Source organism: Grampus griseus (genome assembly GCF_964374135.1).
Source record: "Grampus griseus genome assembly, chromosome: 5".
Lineage (NCBI taxonomy): Eukaryota > Metazoa > Chordata > Mammalia > Artiodactyla > Delphinidae > Grampus > Grampus griseus.
The window spans coordinates 7,043,709-7,055,829 of NC_138998.1; the positions used below are offsets into that span (position 1 = coordinate 7,043,709).

At 38.2% G+C, this 12,121-nt stretch overlaps 1 protein-coding gene across 1 annotated transcript in view; it reads right to left on the reverse strand.

Moving 5' to 3' along the window:
- The window catches only part of KCNH8 (potassium voltage-gated channel subfamily H member 8), a gene marked incomplete at both ends in the record, with an annotated part of 386,090 nt that overhangs the window by 58,865 nt on the left and 315,104 nt on the right, over window positions 1–12,121 (reverse strand). The window contains one exon of the mRNA XM_082655515.1: window positions 9,871–10,085. Within this exon, the coding sequence (XP_082511641.1) occupies window positions 9,871–10,085 (215 nt within the window). The remainder of the gene's footprint in view (window positions 1–9,870; window positions 10,086–12,121) is intronic.

A 12,121-nucleotide genomic window follows, 5' to 3' on the forward strand; every position in this document is an offset into this window, starting at 1 on the left:
CAAGGAGTCGCACCTCATGGATACAGTACAGCTTAATTATAGAAGAAATTGTCTAGTGCCAAGAGGTTCAAGTGAACATAACTCAAATAGGGCCTGGGAATCAGATGCTTTTTCCAATGACATTTGCATTTGAGATAGGGCTGCCTTCTGAAAACATAAAACTGGAGATAGGGCTGCCTTCTGAAAACATAAAACTGAAAACATAAAACTGAAAACATAAAGATTCACCTTTGCATATTAAAGACTTATGGTCCATACCCAAATAGAAATATAAATTCATATTCAGATTCCACTGAGGCTAATGCTGATTAAGAAATATGAGACATGCTTGACCATCATATATACTACAGACCTTATACCTAGTTACCTAAGTTTACCACTTAGGGCAACAGACCTGTGTATTACATTCTGATCAAATATTTTATAACCATAGATAAGCTGCTCTACCAGACCCTGGAGTTTTCCACGTGCTCGCTTCATCCAAAAAATTTGTGGCCTCATGCCCTGGGCAATAAAAGTGAGGTGAATAACAGTTCAGAATTATTTGATGTTTAAAAGTTCTCTACTTTCTGGGGGTATTAGTGTTGTAACAGTTAATCTATGTCTATAGAAAATATATGTGTTACCTTGGATTTGAAGGTAGATCTTTTTTTTTTTTTTTTCCATCTTAACACCTGCTATACCAAACCACTTGGAGAAATTATATTACCTACATAGCAAGAGGTTTTTCCCCCTATTTTTCAGCTTAAATTCCTCCTATGGCTTTTGAAACCTTCTTGTCCTGAACTTATGGGAGCTGAAAAATTGCTGTTTTGCAATTTAGCTGTTCTTTTAATTTGTTCTTTCAAATCCTACTATTGACACTCTCTTTGCTTTTGTTACTTCTAAGATATATAATTCTAAAGTCCCATAACTTTTCATTTTAGACTCCATTTACTGGCTATATAGGCTGCTCTCTTTAGGACTTAATTCATTTTCTCAAAATTTCACATAGGTTCCAGGTCCCAAAGTAAGATTTTTGACATTTATTCATTCAAGTATCAAATATATATTAAATGTTGATTCTGCACCATGCTCTGATTTAGGCACTGAGGATATATATAGAACAAGACAAAGCCTGAATAAAATAGACATTCTGGCAGGAGAAACTGACAATGAACATGAAAACATACATTTTAAAGTAACTGAGATCTTGTTAAACGCTATGAAAAAGATAAACAAGGTGATGTGACAGAGGATAACTGGGAGAGGCAAACTCCAGGGCAGGCAGTCAGGTAAGGTCAGGGGAGTAGCACTGGAGAAAGAGAAAATAGCAATGCAAAGGCCCTGAGGCATGAGAGGCAGGCAGGCACCTGGCATGTGTAAGGAAGGGAAAGCAGGCCAGTTTGCTGGAATGCAATGCTGGACACGAGTTGATATCTGATGTATCAGATAAGTTTGAACGACAGGCAGGAGTTGGAATGCAGAGAATCTTGAAAGTTATGGTGAGAAGTCTGGATTTTATTAACAGTTCATGAGGATCCATTGAAATACTTTAAGCAACAGAATGACATGTTCCAATTTATATTTTGAAAAGGTTTCTCCTGTAGACTTGAGGAAATAGGGTGGGTAAGGGTTTAAGAAAAGAGGCAAGGATGGGTGCAAGCAATCTACACAGGGGATGCTCCCACATCCCACAAGGCCACTCCTTCAAGGTACAGAAAGAAAAAAAAACATTTGACAAAATTCTACATGCACTTATGATAAAAACTCTAGAAAAAGTAGATATAGAGGGAATGCACCTCAACATCATAAAGGCCATATATGACAAACATACAGCTAACATCATACTCAATGGTGAAAAGCTGAAAGCTTTTCCTCTAAAATAAACAAGAAGATAAGAATCCCCAATCTCCTCTTTTATTCAACATAGTATCGGAAGTCCTAGCTATAGCAATTAGGCAAGAAAAAGAAAAAAGTCATCCAAATTAAAGAAGAAGAAGTAAAACTGTCACTATTTACAGATGATATGATAGTATGTATGCATATATTTACAGATATACGATACTGCATATAGAACCCTCCCAAAAAAACTATTAGAACTAATTGAAGTTGCAGGATACAAAATTAATATCCAGAAATCTATTGTGTTTCTACACATTAATAACAAACTATCAGAAAGAGAAATAAAGAAAACAATCCCATTTATAATTTCAACAAAGAGAACAAAATATTTAGGAATACATTTAACCAAGGAGGCAAAGGACCTGTATTCTGAAAACTATAAGACATTGAGGAAAGAAATTGAACATGACACAAACAAATGGAAAATTATACATGCTTATGGATTGGAAGAATCAATATCGTTAAAATATTCATACTACATAAAGCAATCTGCACATTCAATGCAATCCCTACAGAATACTAATGGCATTTTTCACAAAACTAGAACAAATAATCCCCCAAGTTTTTTGGAACCACAAAAGACCACAAATAACCAAAGTAATTTTGAGAAAGAAGAACAAATCTGAAGGTATCAGGATCCTAAATTTGAAACTATGCTACAGAGCTAGTAATCAGAGAGTATGGTACTGGCACAAAAACAGATACGAAACTCAATGGCATAGAAGAGAGAGCTGAGAGATAAACCCACACTTATATCGTCAGTTAATCTATGACAAAGGAGGCAAGATTATTCAATGCAGAAAAAGTCTCTTTGATAAATGGTGTTGGGGAAACTGGACAGCTACTTGTAAAGGAATGAAATTGAACCACTTTCTCATGCCATATACAAAAATAAACTCAAAATGGACTAAAGGTTTAAATGTAAGACCTGAAACCATAAAACTCCTGGAAGAAAACATAGGCAGGAACTTCTTTGACATTGGTCTTAGCAATATTTTTTTGGCTATGACTCCTCAGGTAGAGGAAACAAAAGCAAAAATAAACAAATGGGACTACATCATACTACGAAGCTTTTACACGGGAAGGAAACTACCAACAAAACAAAAAGGCAGCCTACTGAATGGGAGAAGGTATTTGTAAATGATATATCCAATCAGTGGTTGATACCAAAATATACAAAGAACTCATACAACTCAGTATCAAAAAACCAGATAACCCAATTAAAAAATGGGCAGAAGACCTAAATAGACATTTTTCCGAAGAAGACATACAGATGGTCAACAGGCACATGAAAAGATGCTCAATATCACTAATCATCAAGGAAATGTAAATGAGCTATCACCTCACACCTTTAAGTACGGTTATCACAAAAGGGACAATAAATAACAGGTGCTGGCAAGGATGTTGGGAAAAGAGAACCCTCGTGTGCTATTGGTGGAAATGTAAATTAATGTAGCCACTACAGAAAGCAGTGTGGAAGTTCCTCAAAAAACTTAAAATAGAAATACCATATGATCCAACAATTCCAATTCTGAGTAGTTATCTGAAGAAAATGAAAACACTAATTTGAAAAGATGTATGCACTCCCATGTTCACTGCAGCACTACTTACTATAACCAAGACATGGAAACAGTCTAGGTATCCATCGATATATGAATGGATAAAGAAGATGTGGTATACTATACAACACAATATTACTCAGCCATAAAAATAATAAAATCCTGGCACTTGCAGCAGCATGGATGAACCTGGAGAGTATTATGCTAAGAGAAATAAGTCAGACAGAGAAAATCATGTACTGTATGATTTCACTTATATGTGGAATCTAAAAGACAAAAGAACAAACAAAACAGAAACAAACTGGCGATTGTCAGAGGGGAGAGGGTTGGGGGGTGGAATGAAATAGGTGAAGGGGATTAAGAGGTAAAAAATTCTGACTAGTGAAAAAAAAAACTGGCTACAAAATAAATAAGTCACAGGGATGTAACATACACATAGGGAATACAGTCAATAATATTGTAACAACTTTGTATGGTGCTAGATGGCAACTGGATTTATTGTGGTGATCATTTTATAAGATCTAAAAATATTGAATCACTATGTTGTACATCTTAATCTAATCTAATATTGTTTGTTAATTATAACTCAATTTAAAGAAAAAGAATAGAGACAGGGAGAACCATTACATCACTTCTCTTTTGTCATGGTCAGGGAGATATGTCTCAGTACCTACCTGCCCACCCTCCCACCCCATACACACCCCACAGGCTAGTGAGAGCAAGTTGACTCTCCCATTAGCATGTAACTTTTACATTTAATTATGTTTAATATATAGGTGTTATCTGATGTATATGACCACTCTGGAAAGTTTTCCATTAATTATGTCTATAAATGTGCTTGTTTCACTCGAGAGTCAAGACTGGAGTGCGTAGTTTTGTAACTACACTATTGAAATATGGTGCTTGGTGTGTAGAGAGAGTGTGTGTTGATGGGGGGTTCGGGGTACTGTGATGAAGCTTGAGGTTCTGAGCAGCTATGGGTCAGCACTATAAATCACCCACGTACCATCTAATACATCAAAACTGGAGGAAAGCTGCTAAAAGTGGGTGCTCCTCACAGGCTCCCTTGTCTCTGTTCAGGAACCTTCTCTGAAATTTGGTGTAACCTCTTGTGCTGTAGTGGAGGTGGCATTTCAAAGACCTTCACCCAGAGGCCACTGACACTCAGGAACCTAGGGAAATATCTCTCTCGTTACTAAAGGGTGGGGAGAGTGAAGGAGGAGACTTTATTTTTTATGCTGATCAGAGTATATAAAAATAATGGAACACTAAGGGAAAAAATGAGGTAACCAACACACTTAAACTGTAATAGGTTTCCAATCAAAAAATGGGCAGAAGACCTAAATAGACATTTCTCCAAAGACATACTGATGGCCAATAGGCACATGAAAAGATACTCAACATTGCTAATTATTAGAGAAATGCACATCAAAACTACAAAGAGGTTTTACCTCACACTGGTCAGAATGGCTATCATCAAAAAGCCTACAAATAATAAATGCTGGAGAGGGTGTGGAGAAAATGGAACCCTCCTACACTGTTGGTGGGAATGTAAATTGGTGCAGCCACTGTGGAGAACAGTAGGGAGGTTCCTTTAAAAACAGAGTTGCAATACAGTTCAGCTATCCCACTCCTGGGAATATATCCGGAAAGGATGAAAACTCTAACTCAAAAAAATACATGCACCCCAATGTTTATAGCGGTACTATTTACAATAGCCAAGACATGGAAGCAACCTAAATGTCCATCAACAGAAAAATGGATAAAGAAGATGTGGTACATATACACAATGGAATATTACTCAGCCATAAAAAAGAACGAAATAATGCCATTTGCAGCAACATGGATGAACTTAGAGATTATCATACTAAATGAAGTAAATTAGATAAAGACAAATATCATATGAAATCATTTGTATGTGGAATCTAAAAAATGATACAAATGAATTTATTTACAAAATAGAAACAGACTCACAGACACAGAAAACAAACTATGGTTACCAAAGGGGAAAGGGAGGAGGGATAAATTAGGGGTTTGGGATTAACATATACACACTATTATATACAAAATAGATAAAGAAGGCCTACTGTAGAGCACAGGGAACTATACTCAATATTTTGTACATAACCTATAATGGAAAATAATCTGAAAAAGAATGCATATATAAATGTATAACTGAATCACTTTGCTATATACTTGAAACACTGTAAATCAACTATACTTCAGTAAAAAAAATGACAAAAAAAAGTTAATAGGTTTCATCGAGTAACCCCTGTTAAGGTAAAACCGGAGAATTTATCACCTTTTTCCGACAACCATTGCCATTTGCTGCTTCAAAACCTCACCACCAAGTCAGAGTCCACAATGTGCAAACCCAGAACATATCTACACATAGCCATAGCAATAGCTGATCTCCAGTGTTTTAGCACTATTAATGTTTGAAAACATATTTTAGATACTCTTCCATCACTATTTATCTCAAATTCAAAATTCTTATGTTAAGGCAAACTAAATTTCACAACCAACAACAGATGGGTCTGTGCTAAAATCAATTTTATAGGGTTTACCATGAGAAGCTGTGAAGCAAATTTCTTAGCATCTCCATAAACAGAAATAGCTAAATTAATCTATGTCATTATTGGGGTCATCCAGGAGATATAAATAAGGGCAAACACAGAGAATACACTGAGTGCATAAAACTCCTAATTAGCATGAGATCGAAACAGTACTAGCTAGCCTTTTCACAAACTTAGAAAATATTTTACACATTTTAATTAGTTTTCCTGTGGGAATTGGATGAGCTGCTATTCTAAAGTTACGTAATTTATCAGAGTTCTAGAGTCACAGCTTACTCTTACATGCACACCTTTTGACTATTTCTTAAAATGCTTCTTTGGTCTTTATTTCAAATGGGTTTTTATTTTATTTTATTTCAAAATGGGTTGATGATCAGTCTCCTCTTTATCCAGATGTTCTGGTAACGTTCTGTCACCTGATAGTTTATAAGCTACTTGGGATAGAAGGTGATATTCAGAAGGGAAAATTAGAAAGACACAAGGCAATCAAACAGAGAGAGTTAAGCTAATATGTGTCAGAAACAATGGGGAATTTGTGGATGAAGGGAGAGGATGAAGAGAGGAGAGGAGGTGAGAGCAAGAATAAAGGGCTGAACAATGGGGCAGGGAGGCCACAGGAGTTTTAAGATTAAGGATATAGAGTGAAGTCACATTTATACTGTTTGCATTTCCATCATGCAAATGTTCCTCCTTCTAGAACTCATTGACCAACCTTTCACACAGGCTTCAACCCATCAGAAACCCTGTGTGATTGGATAGTTTTGTTTGCACATGTGTGGGAATTAAGGAGGGGGCTGGGTTCCACACTGGTCTTACACCAGAGTTGCAGAGCAGAGAGTAGGAATCCATGACCATAGGTAATCGTCAGAATAGAAGCTCCCCCCAAAGTCATAGTATCCTTGGAAACAGCACAAGACTTCTCCCCCGGGGTATGAAATTATGGGTCAGGGTGGTCCAAATTTACCTTTAGAAGGTATAGCACCCCAGGATCTTGGATATACTGTAAATAGAACTTCTGAGTGATACAAGATGAGGAAACACAAAATATAAAACGATAAGGGTCTCAGAGGTAAGTGCCAGTTCCCATTAGCCCTTAAAGTGTAACTTAGAAGGAGTCCTCTGTAAAGAAGCAAGACTTTTGGTTTCAGCCACAATGAAAGAGCTTATATTGAACTAAAAAATAATTATAAATCTGGACAAAATATATAAAATAACTGTTTGAAAGCACTGGAGAGCAAGCAACGTACGTCAGACTTGAAGGGCTGTGTTGCCTGGGAAAAGGGAAGTCCATCAGGGTGAGGACCATGTTTATCCAGGTGTTTTCCTGAGAGAATCGGCTGTTTCAGCGTGAGGTGTAAGAGAAAGGAACAGTCTTCCTGGACGAGGATGTTTAGGTGTACCAAACCACCTGGGATTTGATGAATAAACCCCAGAGAGGAGGGAACTACATCAATGGGGGCCCTTGAGGCATCAGCCAGCTCCCCATTTGAGCCTACACAGGGTGGTGCTCCAAGAAACCAGATGATTTCCATAACCATGTGATGCTCAGGAGATGCAGGCTGGAATTCAAGGCCTGCCAAATTGGAGGAGCCTTGGTGAACATCCAAGGATTTTAGCTGAGATCCTGAAAAAAATCATGTCTTACTTAGGAGTGAGAGCTATAGCACCAGAGTAAGGGCAAAACTGAAACAGATCAGCCTAACAAAGATGAAGAGGAACGGTGAGCAGGATGAAAGTGATTTGCTGGTACTCTATCTGCCTGCCAAGAGAAACTATAACCCTATCTGGAGGGAAATAAGGTGAACACTTTTTCATAAACAACATCTACAATGAAGCAAAATCATGATATCTGTTAAAAAGAGGGGTGGGGGCCAAATAACCAAAAAGAAAACAAACAAAAAAAACCACACACAAGAGAAATAACAGATAACGAAAATAGTCTCATTGGCAATTCAGACATTGGAGTTTTAAAATCACTATGATTAATGTTTCAGCAAAGAGAAGAAGAAGATAAAAAATGGATTAAAGGTAAGAATCCTTAAAAGTAACCAACTAAGAAGAAACTAGGGGTTGAGATCCCATATTTTCCATTTGTCTATGCTGAGGAATGGTGGCTCTTCCTCTCTTCCCTCATTTCTTTTTCCCTTTTTGGTGGCTTCGATGCCCTAACTCACCTCCACTCTTCAAAAATAGTTGTCACATTACACTGTCGTGGAGAGCACAAAAGGCAACTTTAGTCGTAGACCTCGATTTATTGAAAGGGAAGACAAGATGAGTGTCTTCAAGAAGAAGAGACAACAGGGGACTTCCCTGGTGGCGCAGCGGTTAAGAATCCGCCTGCTAATGCAGGGGACACGGGTTTGAGCCTTGGTCCGGGAAGATCTCACATGCCGCGGAGCAACTAAGCCCATGAGCCACAACTACTGAGCCCATGTGCTGCAACCACTGAAGCTGGCGCGCCTAGAGCCCGTGCTCCACAACAAGAGAAGCCACCGCAACGAGAAGCCCGTGCACCGCAGCGAAGAGTTGCCCCCGCTCGGCACAACTAGAGAAAGCCCGTGCGCAGCAACGAAAACCCAACGCAGCCAAAAATAAATAAGTAAATAAATAAGAGACAACATAACTATGAGTTTACAGATTTTAAAATGACAGACCCTCGTGCCCATACTCTGTCCCTGCCACCTACAAGTTTGTGTGACCTCACACACGTTACTTAACCATTCTGCATCTGCCTCCTGTCCTGTAAAACCTAGTTGACACTCACCTTCAACCGTGGCTTTAAGCACTAAATGAGATGTTTTACACAGGCAGAGTATTTAGCACAAGTAAGTTTGCAATAAATATCGATACCTCCTCTGCTGCTTGTCATCACCAATGGAGAGAAGCACACATTCAAGAGTGGTAATCTTGAACGTCAGAAAGGGATACCATTTACATACTGTCTGCCATTTGATATCCTCCACCAAGATGAAGTCATACGCAATTTGGGTTCATTCTTTACCTTTCAAGTGGAGGATACTGATGACGAACAAAATGTCCCCACAAGACAAGAGCTTCGTTTCTTAAACCCTTAGGGAAAAAATCGAGTATAGCAGATATCTGGGGCAGCTCAAGGCAGCAGATCAAGGCTTCTGTTCATAGAGAATGCTCTGCGTACGTGCTCTGGTTTGCCTTTCAACAATCATCCCTATTAAATCATTGGTCTCTCTGACACATCTAATGAAGTCATGTTCATGAGCAGCTTAATCATGGGATGCAGTTTGGTACATATTTTGACAGGAAAGCTGTTTGTATAAACTGAAACATGCGGCAAATATATAATTTCAGAAAATGTTCATTATGCTTTCAGCGTGACAATCTTTGGCTTGAATCCTTCCGTGCATTTTTAGTCATTTTAAGATAGGCTGTTTTGAGTACCGGTTAACAAATAAAAAGATATTCTTAAGCAAAATGTATGTCAAGCCAGTGGAGTAGTGAATAATTACACACACAGCAAACTCTGCACCACATACTCTATCCAGAAATCTTTCAGTTCGGGAGAAGTCACACATCTCTAGCTGAATATTATATGTCCCTGAAATTGATTCTGGCTATAAGCACATGAAAATAAAAAAGAAAGAAACTGAATTAAGAGAAGTCATCCGTAAATAATACTTTCCTAAAATGTTGATAACAAGCTCCAGGTTTGACTTGTAGCTAATTATCTAACTGCTCAATTAGTAACTGAACAGTCCTACCTTATCTGCTCAGAGACTTTTTGAAGTGAGGTCAGGACATGTGCCTTTCCTGTTATAAATGATCTCCAGGCCCCGTGTGTTTGGGTCTCAGCACTAATTAGAAGCGAGACTTACATCACTCTCGTGACCTTCTCGAAGGTTGTATGTGAGGTCATGCTGAATGTCTTCCACAAATTTGTGAGCGTATTCTGGGTAAAGGTCCAGCACTTCAAAGAGTCCTTTGAGGATGATGCACTGGAGATCACAGTAGGTTAGCGCCTTCACATCCGCATTGGTCTTGATCACTTGGTCCTTAATTGATAGATTGGCTCCAATTAAATCTCCTTTCCCTTGAAACAGTGAAAAAAAGAGACATGTAGCTTTAATGAAAAGCAAGCTTGGGACTGGTAACTTTGTTTGATTTACAGGCTTCATTTCTCTGAAATTACACTGAAAGAGAAGAGGAACCTTTATCTGGGGCAGGGTTTCTCAGCCTCAGCAGGGTTGAGATTTGGGGCCTCATCATTCTCTGCTGGCAGGGGGAGCATTCCGTACGGGGTAGAATGTTTAGTAGCATCTCACATCATCCACCCCCAGAGATGACACCCAAAATATCTGCAGGCATTGCCTAATGTGCCTTGGCAATCGAAATTGTCCCCCGTTGAGAAAACTGGTCTAGAGAATAAAGCCTAGGAGCCCGAGAATTAGGAATTGTAGGTCATACATGAGCTCCAGACAGGTCCCTCACAGGATCTGGTAAATGACTTTAGACAAAGCAGTTGACATTTTTCGTCACCGTTGCTTTAACCATTCAAGGGAAATAATAATGGCTCAGTTTTTCTGACTGTAAAAATGCTCCAGGATTCTGAGGTTTAGACCATCAAGAGGTATATTAATCATTTTGATTCTAGCACTTTGGACAAGAATATAAGTATCACCATCTAATATACTTGGGTTGTTTTATTTATCTCTGAACATGTCTACAAGACAGGAGGCGGGGCATGGAGGAGGAGAGTTGAGAGGCAGAGGCAACTACTGGGCATTACAGACCATGAAATCTACTACATAGAAATGTAAAATACAAGTCATAGTTTTAATGCTCTGTGACAGTGTAAAAATCCCATTTTCTCCAGCAACAAAGAAAGTGAATAAATAAAAACTATGAGCTCTTCCACTGTGGGGAGAGATGATCTAACACTACTTTATTCACATTTTCTGTGTCCCACCCCACAGCCAGCACCGCTGATCTTTCTTAACACCTCTGTCGATCCGTCTTAGGCTACACTTCACCTGTCTGGGAACTAGCTTACTTCCTCGAGTTTGCTGATTAGATAATATTGGACAAGTTATTTGAATCTTTAAAATCTTAAAATTGATTCAAATCAGTTTAACCTGGCAGGAGGGTGAGCATAATTGTAATTACTAACAAAGAGCTGATTGCAGCTTCTGTTTTATTTTAGACAGAGCCATTCATTCACTCAGCGTCCATGTGAGAAATCTGCAAGAAAATCCATTCAATTCTCAGACAGACTCAGGTTAAAAGCTGAGGTAATATGACCAAGTTCACAAAGGATGCTGGCATTGGATTCAAGGCTCCAACTTAGGAGTTTCTACTTCGTCTTTGCTTTGTCCTCAAATATCATCATGCCTATAACTAAATAAAATAACTTTTATTTATTTATATATTTTTATGGCCGCTTTGTTTCATTTCACAGGGAACCAACAACCACTAATTGACCAACCAAAAACCACCAAGCAAATAATATCTTTGGAATGTTATAGAACAAATTGTCCCGTCCATTCTTCATTCAATTAATTTTTTTAACTTTGAAACTTTTATTTTTTTACTGTGCCCAGAATTTCTGGAAGCAAAGTCTCTGGCATGCAACAGGCTTCCATAAAAGTCTGTTTTATTGAATTTGACAGTAAAATGAGATGTGCCACATCAACCATGAATACCTGAGATATTCATAAATATTTGTGCCAGATCAAAACATTTTAAATTATTCTAGGTGTTACCTTTGAATTAAAACCTTGAAATTGAGCCCCTTTGGCAGAAGAAACAAATCTATATTTATAGACACTAAGACAAGAAACAGCCACATAGTGTTGAAGAACTCAAGTTTGATTTACTGTTGTCACCAATCCTGCTAAACTTGGAAATTGTTTTTCTTGCATGTTTTCTTAGAAATCTAAATTGCCGCTCAAAAACTCAAAGTTGGATACTGATGCAAGACGTAAATATAGCCAGGATGGACTGAATACAGCAGATTTTCAAATTTGTATATCTGAGGAGAATTTACCACGAGGCACCATGTTGCCGCGGTGAGAATTCACATATTCTGTGAAGCAACTGGTGTTTGGAAAAACGTTAGGGTCGTCATAC